The 18106-nt window shown below is 34.7% G+C and overlaps 1 protein-coding gene across 1 annotated transcript in view; it reads left to right on the top strand.

The window, feature by feature from the left end:
- Window positions 1-18106, top strand: part of ZBBX (zinc finger, B-box domain containing) — a 143378-nt gene that overhangs the window by 69391 nt on the left and 55881 nt on the right. Inside the window, exons 15-16 of the mRNA XM_011998231.1 lie at window positions 7831-8138; window positions 15367-15520. Coding sequence (XP_011853621.1) covers window positions 7831-8138; window positions 15367-15520 — 462 coding nt within the window. The remainder of the gene's footprint in view (window positions 1-7830; window positions 8139-15366; window positions 15521-18106) is intronic.

The following is an 18106-nucleotide window of genomic DNA, read 5'->3' as shown; positions in this document are numbered from 1 at the left end:
AGGAGTTCGAGACCAGCGTGGCCAACATGGCAAAACCCCATCTCTACTTAAAAAAAAAAAAAAAAAAAATTAGCTGGGCATGGTGGCAGGCGCCTGTAATCTCAGCTACTCAAAAGGCTGAGGCAGGAGAATCACTTGAGCCCAGGAGGCAGAGATTGCAGTGAGCCAAGATCATGTCACTGCACTCCAGCCTAGGCGAGAAGAGCAAAACTCCATCTGAAACAAAATAAAACAAAACAAATAATCGTGCTTATATATCTATGATACTGTTACTAGTAGTTCCCTAGGTACCTATAGATTAGAATGATGTGTGCATATGTGTGGTTTCAATTTCCAGATTGTGAGATCATTTAAAGAGAGTCACAGCAAAGTATCCTGGCCTAGGAGTCAGATTTTGTTTCAATTTTTGCCTTTAAATTACTGTCTGACCTTGAACATGTCACTTACTTGCTTAGACTTCATTTTCCTAAGCAAAAATGTAGGAACTAGATAATTTTCAAGTCTCCTTTTAACTATTAGATCTGATCTACCTAGAGTTTTAAGAAAAATTAATAAATATATCATATGTGAAGATAAGATTTTTGAGAGATATCAGAGGGCATATCTGAAATAAATAGTTGTAAAACTGATGATTACTTTCTGATTGGGCAGCAGAAGATAGAAAGCAGTGGTAGATGTGTGGTAATCCTGCTGGTCTTGACATTTTCAAATACTAAACCACTAAATTATTATGGCCAAATATGAACTACAACCACATGGGAATTTAGGACTTTACAGTACTCCAATCTTTTACTGAAGTTGAGTATAGTTTGATCAAGCTAGTGCATGGTGTTTCTGTTGCCTCTGAGAAAATAATGCACATAAATGCCCATGTAATTGTCATTTTAAAGACACATTTTTGAAATGTTTACTTTTTAGAGCAGTTTTAGGTTCACAGCAAAATTGAGCAGAAAGTACCGAGAGTTCCTGTATACCCTTTGCTCCATGCACATACATAGCCTCCCCCATTATCAACTTCTGCAACCAGACCGGTACATTTGCTACAATGGATGAATCTACTTTGATACATTATTGTCACTCAATGTCCATAGTTTACATTAGAGTTCACTCTTGATATTGTACATGCTATGAGTTTGGACAAATGTATAATGTGATATGTATTTACCACTTATAGTGTCATACAGAATACCTTCTTTTCCTAAGAATTATCTGTGCCCTACCTGTTTATCCCTCTCTCTGACCAACTCCTGACAACCAGTGAGTTTTTTTACTGTCCTCATAGTTTTGCCTTTTTAGAATGTCATATAGTTAGAATCATACAGTACCTATCTTTAATAATTGGATTCTTTAACTTAGTAATATGCATTTGAGGTTTCTCCATGTCTTTTTGTGACTTGATCTCTAATTTCTTTTAGTGCTAAATAATATTCAATTGTATGGAAGTACAATAGTTTATTTATCCATTCACTTATTGAAGAACATTTTGGTTGTTCCCAGCTTTAGCAATTATGAACAAAACTATTATAAATATTCATGTATGGGTTTTGATTGGGACTTAAGTTTTCAATTTATTTGGGTAAATACCAAGGAGCATAACTATGGGATCATATGGTACAGATATGTTTAGTTTTGTTTTAATAATTGCCAAACTATCTTACCAAAGTGGCTATACTATTTTACATTCCCACCAGCAATTAATGAAAGTTACTGTTGCTCCATATCCTCACCATCATCTGGTGTCAGTATTTCAGATTTTTTCCATTCTAGCAATTGTGTAGTGTTATTTCTTTGTTCTTTTTTTAAATTTGCAATTATCTGTTGACATATGATATCGAGAATCTTTTAACATGCTTATTTGCCAACTGTGTATCTTTGTTAAAATATCTGTTCAGGTTTTTAGCTAATGTTTTGATTGGGTTGTTTATTTTGTTACTGTTGAGGCTTAAGAGTTTTTTGTATCTTTTGCATAACACTCTTTTATCACGTATCTTTTCCAAATATTTTCTTTCAATGTATGAATTGCCTTTTTATTCTCTGGACTATTTTTCACAGAGTGTAAGTTTTTATTTTAATAAAGTTTAGCTTATCAATTTTTTCTTTGATGTTGTATCTAGAAAGTTATTGTCATATCCAATGTCATCTATGTTTTATCCTATGCTATCTTTTGAGAGATTCATAGTTTTGCATTTTTATATGCAAGGGTGCAATCTATTTTGAGTTCATTTTTGTGACGGTGCAAGGTCTGTGTCTGTATGTATTGTTTCACATGTGGATATCTAGTTGTTCCAGAATCATTTGCTTAACAGATTATATTTTCTTTGTTGTATTGCCTTTGTTCCTCTGTCAAAGATCAGTTGACAATATTTATATAGGTCTACTCAGGACTCTCTGTTCTGTTTCATTTACCTATTTGTCTACATGTATTCCAATACCACACACTCTCTCGGTTGTTATAGATTTATAGTGATATTGATGTGAGGTAGTATCAAGTCTTCTGACTTAGCTCTTCTTCGATATTGTGTTCACTATCCTGGGTCATTTGATTCTCTATAAAAAGGCAGGAATTTTGATTGGGATTGCAATGAATCTATGGATCAAGTTTGGAAAATATACCTTGACAATATTAAATCTTCCCATTCATGAACATGGAATATTTCTCTATTTATTTAGAATTTTGATTTCTTTAATCAGAATTTATAGAATTCCTCATATAGATCTTGTACATAATTTTTAGATTTATATCTATGATATGGCTTGGCTCTGTGTTCCCAACCAAATCTCATCTCAAATTGTAATCCCCATGTGTCGAGGGAGGGACCTGGTGGGAGGTGATTGGATCATAGGAGTGATTTCCCCCATGTTGTTCTCATGATAGTGAGTGAGTTCTCATGAGCTCTGATGATTTAAAAGTGTGTGGCAGATCCTCAGCCCTTGCCAACATGTAAGACATGCCTTGCTTCCCTTTCACCTTCTGCCATGATTATAAGGCTCCTATGACCTCCCAGTCATGTGGAACTGTGAGTCAATTAAGCCTCTCTTCTTAATAAACTACCCAGTCTTAGGTAGTCCTTTATAGCAGTTTTAAAATGTACTAATACAGAAAATTGGTAACAGAAAAGTGAAGTACTGCTGTAAAGATACCTGAAAATGTGGAACTGACTTTAGAACTTAGTAACAGGCAGAGGTTGGAACAGTTTGGAGGGCTCAAAAGAAGAAAAGAAGATGTGGGAAAGCTTGGGACTTCCTAGAGACTTGTTGAATTGCTTTGACCGAAATACTGATCGTGATAATGGACAATGAAGTCTAGGTTGAGATGGTTTTGGATGGAAATAAGGAACTTACTAGGAGCTGAAGTAACGGTCACTTTTGATATGCTTTAGCAAAGAGACTGGCAGCATTTTGCCTCCCTCTTCCACCTAGACATCTGTGGAATTTGAACTTCAGAGTGATGATTTACAGCATCTGGCAGAAGAAATTTCTAAGCAGCAAAAAAAAAGCATTCAAGAAGTGACCTGGCTGTTTCAAAAAGCATATAGTCGTATGCATTCACAAAAAAATGGTATGAAATTGGAACTTATGTTTAGAAGGGAAGCAGAGTACAAAAGTTTGGAAAATTTGCAGCCTCACCATGTGGTAGAAAAGAAACACCCATTCTCTGGGGAGAAATTTGAGCCACAAGCTGCAGAAATTTGCATAAATGAAGAGGAACCAAATATTGATTGCTAAGACAATGGGGAAAATGTCTCTAGGGCATTCCTGAGATCCGCACAGCATTCACTCCCATTACAGGCCTGTATACCTGGAAAGGAAAAATGGTTTCATGGGCCAGGCCTAGGGCCCCACTGCTCTGTTCACCCATGTCCCAGTGGCTCCAAGTGCAGTCAGTGTTAAAACGGGCCAAGATACAGCTTGGGCCTTGGATTCAGAGGGTGCAAGCCCCAAGCCTTGGTGGCTTCCACATGGTGTTGGGCCTGCGAGTCACAGAAGATAAGACTTGAGGTTTGGAAACCTCTGTCTAGATATCAGAGAATGCACAGAAATGCCTAAATGTCCAGGTAGACGTCTGTTGCAGAGGCAGAGCACTCATGGAGAACCTCTACTAGAGCAGTGCAAAGGGGAAATGTGTGGTAGGAACCTGCACACAGAGTAACCACTGGTGCACTGCCTAGTGCAGCTGTGAGAAGAGGGTCACCATCCTCCAGACCACAGAATGGTAGATCCACTGACGGCTTGCACCATGCAAGCCAGTGATGTTAGACAGCAAGTTTTATTAAAGTAGCAGTGTACAGCAGCAGCAAAGGCAGTGTTCCTTTTGGAACAGGTTTACCCCATAAGCACTGTACCCAGAGTAGCATCTCAGAGGTGGCTCTGCAGCAATATTTTTAGCCACTTTTAACTTCATGCAGTTTAAAAGATGAGTTATTTGGAAATTTCTAGAAAAGGAGTGGCAACTTCTGGGTCATCAGGTTGTTGCTGGGGAAACAGATGGTAACTTCCAGATGTTGCCATAGCAGTGGTAAACTGACATGTCACTGGTAGGCATGCCTTTTTTTTAAACATTTAAGTTCAGAGTGTGTAGGTTTGTTGTGTAGTTAAACTTGTGTCACGGGGATTTGTTGTAGATGTTATTTCATCATCCATTTATTAAGCCTTGTACCCATTATTTTTCCTGCTCCTCTCCCTCCTATCACCCTCCACCCTTCAATAGGCCCCAGTGTGTGTTGTTCCCTCTAAAGTGTCCATGTGTTCTCACCATTTAGCTTCCTCTTATAAATTATAAACTAGTGCTTAGTTTTCTGTTCTTTTGTTAGTTTGCTAAGGATAATGGCCTCCAGCTCTATCCATGTCCATGCAAAGTACATGATTTTGTTTTTCTTCATAGTATTCCATGGTATATATGTACCACATTTTCTTTATCCAGTCTGTCATTAATGAGCAGTTGGACTGATTCCATATCTGTGCTATTGTAAATAGTACTGCATTGAACATACATGTATGTGTATCTTTATAATAGAATGATTTATATTCCTTTGGATATATACCCAGTAATGAGATTGCTGGGTTGAATGGTATTTCTGTCTTTACGTCTTTGAGAAATCACTGCACTGTCTTCCACAATGGTTGAACTAATTTACACTCCCACCAACAGTGTATAAGTGTTCCTTTCTCTCCACAACCTCACCAGCATCTGTTATTTTATTTTTTACTTTTTAATAATATCCATTCTGACTGGTGTGAGATGGTGTCTCATTGTGGTTTTGATTTGCATTTCTCTAATGATCAGTGATGTTGAGCTTTTTCTCATAGGATTGTTGGCCACATGTATGTCCCTTTTACAAAAGTGTCTGCTCATGTCTTTGCCCACTTTTTATTGAGGTTGATTTTTTCTTGTAAATTTCTTTAAGTTCCTTATAGAAGCTGGCTATTAGACCTTTGTTAAATTCATAGTTTGCAAAAGTTTTCCCCCATTCTGTAGTTTGTCTGTTTACTCTGTTGATAGTTTCTTTCACTGTACAGAAGCTCTTTAGTTTAATTGGATCCTATTTGTCAATTTTTGCTTTGCTGCTGTTGCTTTTGGCATCTTTGTCATGAAATCTTTGCCTGTGCCTATGTCCTGAATGGTTTTGCCTAGATTGTCTTCCAGGGTTTTCATAGTTTTGGGATTTGCATTTACGTATTTAATCTATCTTGAGTTAATTTTTGTATATGGTGTAAGGAAGGGGTCCAGCTTCCATCTTCAGCATATGGCTAGCCAGTTATCCCACCATCATTTTTTGAATAGAAAATCCTTTCCCCATTGCTTGTTTTTCTCGGATTTGTTGAAGATCAGATAGTTTTAGGTGTGTGGTCTATTTTCTGGGTTTTCTGTTCTGTTCCATTGCTCTACGTGTCTGTTTTTGTACCAGTACCATGCTATTTTGGTTACTGTAACTCTTCAGTATAGTTTGAAGTTGGGTAGCATGATGCCTCCAGTTTTGCTCTTTTTGCTTAGGATTGCCTTAGCAATTGGAGCTCTTTTGGCTTGACTGTCATTGGTGTATAGGAATGTTAGTGAGTTTTGCACATTGATTTTGTATTCTGAGACTTTGCCAAAGTTATCAGCTTAAGAAGCTTCTGGGCTCAAATTATGGGGTTTTCTGGATTTAGCATTATGTAGCCTGCAAACAGAGATACTTCCTCTCCTACTATTTGGATTCCCTTTATTTCTTTCTCTTTCCTGGTTACCCTTGCTAGGACTTCCAGTATTATGTTGAATAGGAGTTGTGAGAGATGGCATCCTCATTTGTACCAGTTTTCAAGGGGGAATACTTTTGTCCTTTCAGTATGATGTTGTCTCTGGGTTTGTTATATATGGTTCTTATTATTTTGAAGTATGTTCCTTCAATACCTAGTTTATTGAGAGATTTTAACATGAATGAATGTTGAATTTTGTCAAAAGCTTTTTCTGCACCTATGTGGGCATGTCTTATGGAGAGAGGTACTTTTGACTTCCCTGTTTCCACTAGTCTTCAATCTGGTCTGAAGCCCAGACCCTGCCTCTGTGGTCAAGTCCTGCCTTTTACTTCAGTTGTAGACATTTTAATATAGGAAATGGCATTTTTTTCTCCCCCTAAAATGGATAATTTCCATTCAGGTTTAAGAGGGAAGAACAACATTATTGTGGGAGTTTTATTGTATTGAATAGATTTTATAAAGTTTTTCTTCTAAAGATGTTTCTCTGAAACAGAGATTATTTTATTTCTCCCAATATATATGCTATCAAAGAGGTAGCAGAAGTTGAAAGAAGTTCAAAATACTATCTGAAATTGTCGAGTTATATAAACATTTGATTGCAACAAGCAAGTCCTTTGTAAAGCTGTAAAGCATTTACATCACTGGAGACAGTTTTATTCAAAGTTTCTACTATTTTACATAGTCTACTTATAGAGACATTTGTTTTTGAAACAGAGTAAGGGATAACCAGAAGAAGCTATATTCAATCTGGATAATGGTGTACATTTATTTAAAATGAAAGCAGTGTGGTGTAAACATTCAAAGAATTTTTATTTTTCAGAAAATCTGGATCGATGTTTCACTACTGTGCTACACACTGTAATTACCTGGACAACTTAGCAAGGGGAAGTTCAAAAGACCAATGCCTGAGTTCCACTCTCAGGATCTGATTAATTGGTTTGGGGTCAGGCCCATACACTGACAATTTTAAAGAGTGCCTTCAGATGATTCTACTGTGCAACCAGGTTAAAAACCAGTGATGTAAACCAAATGATTTATTTAAAGCAGACATAATGAGGTGGATGACTAATACAATTTTGTTCATTTTGTAGCTTTCTAGAGGCAGGTGTCCGTGCTACACATTTTCTGGGCCCCCAGCTGCTGCTCTTCTTTCATCTGGCACATTTCCCTGTGCCCTCTCTTTATTGCTAGGCATGCTAGGGAAAAATGGCAAAATGAAAAAATCTTCCCTCTGTGTTACTTCTCATGAATTATTGTTGTAAAATTTGAGTGAGAGGAGGAGGTGGGAACGTGAGAATTGAACCACAGGCTGAAATAAAAATTTGCATAAATTTTAAGATCTCATTACAAAATAAAATATTACCTTCTTTTACTAGTCTAGCTCATTAATATTTGGCTGTATAAGGAATTATGATTACCACTTATGAATATAAGCATAGTAAAAGTATTATAACACTAAAACATCAGTAAAGGAATTTGTGAAATAGTGTTTATTGATAAAGTTTTTTTTTCACCGCAGAACTTTTGGTTTATTAACAGTTTTATTATTTGTTTAAATTTGTTTATGTACCTTTTGTAACTGTGTGTTTTTAACAGCAGAAACTTCAAACACAGATATTGACAACATCGTGGATCCTGATGTGTATTCTCCTGACATTGAAAAAATTGGGGAAAACACCTCCTTTGAAATAAATTTAAAAGAGAAAAGTACAGGTTTAGAAAGTAATCAAAAGTCTGATGATTCTTGCATATCACTTGAAAGCAAGGATACTTTGCTAAGTATAGATTTAGAAAAACCTCCCATTGAGGAGAAATTATCTCAAGACATCAAAGAATCCTTGGAATTCAGCAATCTGCATAAGACACCACGCTTTGAAGATTCAAAAACTACAAAGTCATCACTGGTAAATCTCTATTATGTTTATTATATTAGAATTTTATAAGAAATCTTATAAGAAAATGTCTTAGTGACACAATACATTCTCAAGTTACTTCCTATTAAAGTTAAAATGTGCTGCCTTACATTATTATGAGATAGTTGAAGAGTGACTCATATGGAAGAGAACATTAATGACTTCTAGGACAAATTCTAATATGAGGAATGCCATTTTAATAAATGGCTTGCTGTGATAAATAATACTTTAAGGCCCACCTTATGCACTATAGTAAGAGCACTGTTACTTTTCCAAATGAAATTCATTATGAATAATACAGTATAATAAATCCTTTCTAATTTTTTACGATAGTATAGTCAATGGTCAAAGTGAAATAAATGCAGATATCTAGATAGAACCAGTTACTGTGGTTTAATGTAAGTATAAGATGAAGAAGGTAATTATTTCAGGAAGATGGCTAATAAAGAAATGGAGTTGTAGTTTTTGTTTCTTCTCACAGGAAAGGTAAAGGAAAAGTTGCTCATTTTTTCATTGTTACCACGTTATAAAACTATATTTGAATTTCATTCTATATACTAGAAATCTTTACTAATTGTTAATATTAATAATACATTCTTTGGAAATTTAAGTGAGGCAAATATTTTTAATAATGCTCAAAAGTCATATAAAATGAATTCCTATGGTTCCTGAACTGAAGAGGGAAGCAAAAAAGCAGAAGGATGAATACTTGAGTTGTTTCTACTTCTGCTTGGAGGGCTGGTTTTCTGTGCCCACTTTGTTACAGATGTTGTGCCTTTGTGAGATACGAAATTGAAACTGAGGCCTCTGCAAAAACTTAGACCCCTAAATGTCTGATCAGTCATGTAAGGAATGCACTAGGAACATGCACATAGGTGCAACAAGATGAAAGGAAACTGATTTCTGCAAGTGATCTTGGCTAGGTCAATAAAACATTTCACCTGGAAAATAGATGTCTTGGGCTTTCATTTAGCATAGATTTGGATATACCTACTCAAATATACATTTGCGTATATATTTCTTGCTTGTCAAGCCAAGACATTAACATTATTGTTAATCCATGCCTATTAATACCCTGATGTATCTGACAGAAGTAAATCCTAATACTTTATAAATGGACATCCTTACAACTTATCCCACAATAGATTCCACAAAATAAAGCTCCACTTCAGATGGGCTTATCTTCTCGTTACCTCAGTGAAGAAAATAATTGATCATAGCATGAATTTCAGCAGAGAAAACAAGAACTTCAATTTCCACATTTCCAAAGGGCAACATGAAGAGTACCAGGTGACATCTATATATACAGTGAGCTGTGTGATAAGTGAGGAATCCTGACCTTAAGAAGCCCGATCTTTTACACTGGGCAGTAAGCCTGCCAGACCTTTGTCCTAGAGGAAGACTATCTTTATTACACTAGACAGTAAACAAACCTGCTCTTTGCTCTAGAGAGAGACTCAATCTCTGTCCTCTGAGATTATATTTAAAATGTTTAAAAATAGGAAGAAATAAAAAGAACTTAAGACTAAGATAGTATGAACTGCTCCATTTATGAAGGCTAATAAAAAGTTCTAACATTCAAAATATATTTATTCAAATTATAATTAAATGGATACTAAACAGCATATTAAATACAAATAAGGAGAGAAATATTACCCTGGAAGGTAAGTTTTAAAAATTGCTTGTATTGCAGCAAAGACATGTGAAGAGTTAGTAATATGACAGATTGTAAAATAACCAAGTACAATTCCAGAACATTATAAATAAAAACAAATCCACATTATGACTTTTGTTTGAGATACCTCATAGACAATCTTAAAAACAATAAAAGACAATAGAAAATTATCTCCAAAAGCAATTACTAGATTGACAGTAAAATTCTCATGCACAGCAACAGGGAGCCTCAACAGTGTAACACAGTGGAACATTATCTTTAAACTTCTAATAGAACTGACTAACAATCTAGAATTCCAAGGCTTGCAAAACTGTCATTCAAGACCAAGAATGAAATAATGGCAAGTTTAAACAAAAGTTCAGGTAATTTAGTTATTTCCCCTCTTGAATGAACATCTGAATGATATACTTCAAAAAAGAAATTAAACCCGGAAGGAAGAAGTAGGATGCAAGAAATAATGGTGTGAGGGAAAAATGAAAAATACATTAGATGTATTACAAAATAATTATTATAATGCCCAACTTGAGAATTACAAAAGAAGAAATTTGAATGAGAATAATATGTGCCATAACTTGTAAGACTGTTAGATATGTATGATTACAGTTAAAAGTACTAAGATTCTGTATTATAAAGAAGGTAGAGACCATTGTAGGAATTGTTGTTGACTTAGTGTTTTAGTTATACATGTTAAATACTTTGAGTAACAATTAAAATGTTACAGACACAATGTATATCATCCAAAACACTAAAGGAAAAGGGGAATATAGAAAACTCAATTAACTAAAACAGTCAGGAAATAAATGCATCAAAGGAAAAATAGTATGGTTAAGTATTGGGTATACAATTCCTCTTGGGTCGCTCATGTTTTTTTGCACATCTTTTGAGCAAAACCACTGACTCTATTTGTTCCAAAGTATATTTTCAAGAATGCTTGTATAGATAACAGCTTTGAACGATAGAGATTATGTCCCTCTTCAGAGCAAAGACTAGGTTCGTTTATTGTCTGGTATCATATAAATAATGTTTTCCCCTGGCAAAGGTCAGGCAGGGTTACTGCCCAGTATAAAATGGATTTCCTAAGGTCAGGATTTCTCTCCTGAACCACAGCTCAGGGTATGTGCAGATGTCACGTGGCTCTCTTCATGATGTCCTGTGAAAATTGGGTTCTGGGAATTGGTGCAAATGATGATACTCTGGCAACTGCTATTGTTGTGAGTGAGAAAATCCTTTGTCTCTGACCAAGGAAACTTGTATCTTCTTCCAGCATACGTGAAACTGTAACAGGTTTGCAAGTAGGGTAAAATCTCAGACCCTTCACTGTTCTTGACAGCAAGTAGAAAGACTAAAGCAAGCTGACAGGAATAAATTCAATCATATAAGTAATTAGAATAAATGTGAACTGTGTGTGTGTGTGTGTAGAGTTATTTTACCAGACACCTGCTTAAAACATGGGGTGGCAGGAAGGTATTTCAGAGTAAAGGCAAGCACTAATTAAAAAAAATAAATAAAAATTTAAGGTAATAAAACATTATTGGGGTAAAGGGGACCATTGTGTAGATGTTAAAATCATTTTATTTAATAGGAAGATTAAAGAAAATCTGAATTTGTGTGTACCTATCAATATAGCCTCAGATATATTGTAGCAAAAATGGACAAAATCACGTGGTATTATTGACAGATCCATCAATCTAATATGATTTTCTATTAATAAAGATAGAGAAGATTTGATCAATACAAATAAGCTTAAAGAACATATTTAGAACCACATGCTCAATAATTAGAGAATGTGTGTTCTTTGCAAGAACAAATGGAACATTTGCAAAATACATGTTACAAAATATTACAAAAATAAATCCACAAAGGAAGTTTCAACAAATGCTAAAGAAATCATATTACACACTGTGTTTTCCAATCATAATACAATAAATTATAAATTGATAGCAAAATGCTAACAAAATTAATACAATTCAAATATGTCTAGGTTTTTATTTATTTATTTTAATTTTATTTATTTATTTTTTTGAGACAGAGTCTCGCTCTGTGGCCCAGGCTGGAGTGCAGTGGCGCGATCTCGGCTCACTGCAAGCTCCGCCTCCCGGGTTCACTCCATTCTCCTGCCTCAGCCTCCTGAGTAGCTGGGACTACAGGCGCCCACCACTACGTCCGGCTAATTTTTTGTATTTTTAGTAGAGACGGGGTTTCACCGTGTTAGTCAGGGTGGTCTCCATCTCCTGACCTCGTGATGTGCCCGCATCGGCCTCCCAAAGTGCTGGGATCATAGGTGTGAGCCACTGCACCGGACCAAATATGTCTAGGTTAATGAAAAAAATTAAAATAGAAGGTAGAAATATTTAGAACTGAATGTAAGCAAAAACATCACAGATAAATAATGTATAGGATGAAACTCAAATACTACTTACTGAGAAATTTATAATCCCAAATGCAAGAAAAAAGTAAAAATTAATGAACTATGAATCTGACTCAAAAGCAATAAAGCAATCATAAACTCAAAGGAATTCACTGGAAAAACTCTTTCCTGTCATTCTCTTCAATTCAGCAGGAGAGGATACGGAAATATGTATTGCCCTCAGGCCCTGCCTATTTATCCAATCCAGGGAAACTTTCATTTAGTTACATAGTCTGATGATTTGCATCCCATCGACTTTCTGGTCTACTCTCAGCTGATCAGAGTCTGTCAGGATAGCTGTGACCTACATAACACCAATAATTTACAGAAGGGTTCCTTTACTTCTTTTATGTGTTAATACATGCTACCCTATTCAATTAATGTAACAGGTGTGTCATTAGGTTTAGCTGTTTCTTAAAAGGAAGGTATGTGACATGAACATACAGAGGGGAACAGTATACATTGGGGCTTATCAGAGAGTGATGAGTGGGAGGAGAGAATTAGAAAAAATAACTAGTGGGTACTAGGCTTAATGCCTGGGTGATGAAATAATCTGTACAACAAATCTCCATGACACAAATTTACCTGTGTAACAGACCTGCACAAGTACCCCTGAACTTAGAAATTGTTGGGGTTTTTTGTTTTGTTTTGTTTTTGTTTTGTTTTGTTTTTTGTTTTTTGTTTTGTTTGTTTTTTGTTTTTTTTAAAAGGCTGGACGCAGTGGCTCACCCCTGTAATCCCAGCACTTTGGGAGGCCGAGGTGGGTGGATCACAAGGTCAGGAGTTTGAGACCAGCCTGGCCAACATGATAAAATCCCGTCTCTATTAAAAATACAAAAATTAGCTGGGCGTGGTGGCAGGCACCTGTAATCCCAACTACTCAGGAGGCTGAGGCAGGAGAATCGTTTGAACCTGGGAGGTGGATATTGTAGTGAGCTGAGATTGTGCCATTGTATTCCAGCCTGGGTGACAGGGTGAGACTCCATCGAAAAAAAAAATGAGAATGTGTGTGTGGCTGGGATACGTTCTTGTTTTATTCAATTTAAGACTATCCATTGCTCGGTATAAAATATTGCTCAGTATAAAATATGTTCTGACAGAGCTAGTTCAGGAAACAATCTGAATGAGTATTTAAGTGCATAGGATCCATAAAGTTCTCAGCAGCTCAAACCTGCTGACATAATCAAAAGCCAGTGACTGTTGTAAAATGGCTTACATGGTTATTGTTTTTTTCAATTAGGTGAGACTAAATGTAGTCCTGGACAGTAATAAAATAGTGTTATGTAAAGATTGCCTTTTCCTCATGGGGGATATTGGATTGAGAGATTTGAAGTTTTTTCAGGAATAATCTGTCGTAGGATTTTAGAAGTATTCTCAACAAACTAATGGGTTTCTAACTCCAGGATTGCCCCTTATATAAATAAAATAAAGAATGTTTTAATCCATTCCTAGGTAATTATATCTGATGAATAAAAAAGTGTAAATAGTTTCACAGACATTGTCCACCACTGGTAAGACAGGACTTAAGCTGAGCGCCAAAGGTTCTCCTGAGCATCTTATTACGGGAGATGGCCAATCTCTGTAAAGAATTAACTTGTTGGATCACAAGAGAATTTGAAGAGTTGCAAAACAAAAGGTGAAAAGCAGATGGAAGGGAGCTGTAAAATAGAGCTTTCTGAAGTGGCCATCAGAATTGGTGCTTCACAGTTTGCAGACTGAGTTCCTGCTTCTGAATAAAGTGGTTGAATCTACTTTCTTTTCATTCCTAAGAACTAAACCTGAACCTATTTTACTCTTTTTCTGTCCTAGTAGAAGTCATTCCATCAGAAGAAACTACTTATAAATCTATTATGCTCCATCCAAATTGAGTATAAAATTGTTTCTTTTGTACTTCAGTTTTTAGAAAATGATTTCTGTGTAAGGTGGAACTTCCTACAGAATTAAGTACTAATTTGTAGGGCAGTAGCTAGGAAAACAATGGACTAGTCAGGTGTCCTTTGTTCTGGCTCTAAAACTATCAATAGTTAACGTTGTAAGTTTGTGCTAAAAGTAATAAAACATAACTATTTTAGGATTTTTATCTGTAAACCAAGACATTCAAAACTCTTCCAGATTTGCAATTGCATAATTCAAATATAAGCTTCACTGGAGTGGAAAGAATTCTATAATTGTTTATCAGTGTCTGGGAGGGCCAGGGAATATGTGCTTAGAATTTTGGATTTGGATTTGTCTTTGAATGACATGCTTTATTGGTCACTAGCTTTGTTCTTTAATATTATCTCATTTATATAATTTATAAATTTATATTAAATTAAAGTAATTTGGTTTACATTGATTTATTGCAACAGACTATATTTGGGCATTAATTAGATTAGATTCATTAGGGAATTGTTAAAAACTGATAGCTACTCTGATTATACTATAACCTCATCTAGAGCTATTACTAATGAATTCCTAATCTGTTTCTACTGGATTCACATTTTTTAAAGTTCCAGTTATATTCAATTCTAAAATAAGAACATGTAAAAATGACTTAATAGGGTGGCAGGATAAGTCTACGTTTCAAATCAGTCAGACCTATATTCAAAGCCTAGGTCTGCTAGTTTCTAGCTATATAAACTTCGTAAATTACTTATCTTCCTCTTGCCTCAGTTTCCTACTTGTATATTTGCTTCATGATGAGTGTTTTGTTAACTTACATTTTTTTCCATGACCATTGTCAGGTCAGATATTTCCCATTGGTATTTTACCTTCAATTTTGAAATTATTTTATATATAGACAAAGACACTAGTTCACAGCCACTGCATGTGGAAGTAACTCTGAATTCCAGGATAATTTATGTGCAAGGACACTGAGGGATGAAAATAAAGGAAGAAAAAGAAAAAAAATTATTTTATTTCATGAATTTCTGTCCTTTTTGGATTAATATCAACTTTCAGAGAATCATTATAACAGTAGTTAGAACTTACTATATACAAAAATGTTGTGTTACTATTTGTCTCCACTGTTAGAAACTAAACTTGATGAGGGAAGAATTTGTGCCAAGTATATAGTAGGTATCTGATAAATGAATATGCTTGTTTGTGTTAATGAGTTAGAAAATAAACTTTATAATGTTGAATATTTTGTTTCTTAGTTGTTACAAGAAATAGCCTGCAGAAGGAAGCCTATAACAAAACAATATCAAGGACTTGAGAGATTCTTTATTTTTGATACAAATGAAAGACTCAACTTACTTCCTTCTCATCGTTTAGAATGCAACAGTTCCAGTACTAGGATTACACTTGCAGGTAAAGTTCTAGCTCATTTTTCTAAAACAGTCTGTTCTCATCTTAGGAAACACTGGGCAGTTCTGTTCAATGGATAAAATCATTTTCTTCTTGCCTAAAATTATTGACCTTGTATTAGTTGCTATATATTTACATTTAAGGTTACTATCAGAATGTGAGAAACTATGACTTATAATGAAACTAGGAAAGATTATTTTTAGCATTTAGAAGTGTGGTTATTTTAGACCTTTTAGTGTTGCTATAAAGGAATAACCAAGGCTAGATAATTTATAAATAAAAGAAGTTTATTTGGCTCAGAGTTCTGCAAGGCGTGTAACTAGTATGTGCCACCATCTGGTTGGTGTTTTACATTACTGCCAATAGTGAACAAAAGTTCCGATTGTTACGCATTCTTGACAATACTTGTTCTTTACTTTTTTTGGCAGGGGCGGGGGAGAGTAGTCATCCTCATGGGTCTGAGGTGGTATAATATTGTAGCTTAGATTTGCATTTTCCTCATGATTAGTAGTGTTGAGTATCTTTTCATGTGCTTATTAAGTCATTTGTATATACTCTTTGGAGAAATGTCTATTCAGTTACTTAGCTCATATTTTAATTGGGTTATTTGTTTTTTCATTGTTGAGTTATAGGAGTTCCTTATTATATTCTGGATACTACTACTTCATAAGATATATTATTTGTAACTATTTCCTCCCATTCTGTGGATTGCCTTTTCACTCTGTTGATAGTGTCTTTTGATGTAATTTTTTCCAATTTTTATAAAGTCCAATTTGTCTATTTTTGTGGGTGCTCTTGCCTGTTCCTTCAATGTCATATTTAATAATTCATTTCCAAAGCCAATGTCATGGGTCTATACTTCTAAGGTATTTGTAGTTTCAGGTTTTATATTTAGGTCTTTGATCAATTTGAGTTTATTTTTGTACATGGTTTTAAAAGTCCAGATTCATTATTTTGCATATGGATATCAAGTTTTCCAGCACCATTTGTTGAAAAGACCTTTCTTTCCCCCATTGAATGGTCTAGGCACCCTTGTCAAAAATTATTTGGCTAAGAGAGTAGATTTTAAGTTTTCTCACACACAAAAAAATTATTGGTGAGTTGAGATATATGTTAACTAACTTGATTTAGCAATTCCACAATATGTACATATTTCAAAATATGTTTTATACCATAAGTATAACTTTTTTCAAATAATTGTAATTTGATCATATGTGTGAGGATATATTTCTGGGTTGTTTACCACATTTCATTGGTCTATATGTCTGTCTTTGTACCAGTATCACACTGTTTTGATTACAGTATCTTCGTAATAAGTTTTGAAATCAGCAAGTGTGAGTCTTCCAGCTTTGCTCTTGTTTTTAATATTGTTTTGGCTATTCAGGGCCCCTGTTGATTGCATGTGAATTTTATGATTTTTTTTTAATTTCTATGAAAAACGTCATTGAGTTTTTGATAGGGATTATATTGAATATGTAGATCACTTTGGGTAACATTGACACCTTAGCACTATTGACTCCTCCAGTTCATGAACATAAGATATGTTTCCCTTTACGTGTGTCTTCTTTAGTTTCTTTCAACAATGTTTTACAGTTTTCATTGCATAAGTCTTTCACCTCCTTGGTTATGTTGATTTCTAAGTTTGTTTCTTTTTGATGCTATTGTGAATGGAATTGTTCCTTTAATTTCCTTTTCAGATTGTTCATTGTTAGCATATAGAAATACAATTGGTATTTGCCTATTGACTTTGTATCTACTACTTTGCTGATTTCATTTATTTTAACATACTTTTGTGTAATCTTTAGTGTCTTCTACATATAAGATCACATCATCTATGAACAAAGATAATTTTACTTCCTCCTTTCTAATTCAAATGTCTTTTATTTCTTTTTCTTGTCTGTTCTGGCTACTTATATTGAATAGAAGTAGCAAAAGCAATCATCCTTGCCTTGCTCTAGATCTTAGGAATTGTTCTTTTTTTTCATCATTGAGTTTCATGTTTGCTGTGGTTTATTAACATATTACTTTCATTATGTAGAGGTATTTCCCTTTTATTCCTAGTTTGTTAGGTGTTCTTATCATAAAAGTGTGTTGGATTTTGTCAAATGCTTTTTCTGCATAAATTGGGATGATTATGTGTTTTTTTTTTTCTTTCACTCTATAAATGTGGTATATTACATTGATGGATTTTCATATGCTGAACCATCCTTACATTTCAGAAATAAATGTTATTTGATCATGATATGTAACCCTTTTTAATATGCTGCTGAATTTGGTTTGTTAGTACTTTGAAGATTTTTACATCACTGGTTATAAATGATATTGTTCTGATGTTTTTTTACTTGTAGTGTCTTTGTTTGGCATTAGTATCCGTGTAGGTGTAGACTCACAGTTTGAGTTGGTGTCCCTCCTCTTCAATCTTTTGGAAAAGTTTGAGGACTGGCGTTATTTCTTCAAATGTGTGATAGAACTCACCAGTGATGCAATTAGGTCCAGGACTTGTATTTATTGGCAATTTTTTTCTTGCAGATTTAATCTCCTTACTAGTTATATATATTCCATTTTTTTGTTTCTTCATTTTTTTTTTAA

Source organism: Mandrillus leucophaeus, unplaced genomic scaffold (genome assembly GCF_000951045.1).
Source record: "Mandrillus leucophaeus isolate KB7577 unplaced genomic scaffold, Mleu.le_1.0 Scaffold561, whole genome shotgun sequence".
In the NCBI taxonomy this organism is placed as follows: domain Eukaryota; kingdom Metazoa; phylum Chordata; class Mammalia; order Primates; family Cercopithecidae; genus Mandrillus; species Mandrillus leucophaeus.
The sequence above is the reverse complement of the archived record's forward strand: the minus strand, read 5'-3'. Positions and strand labels throughout refer to the sequence as shown.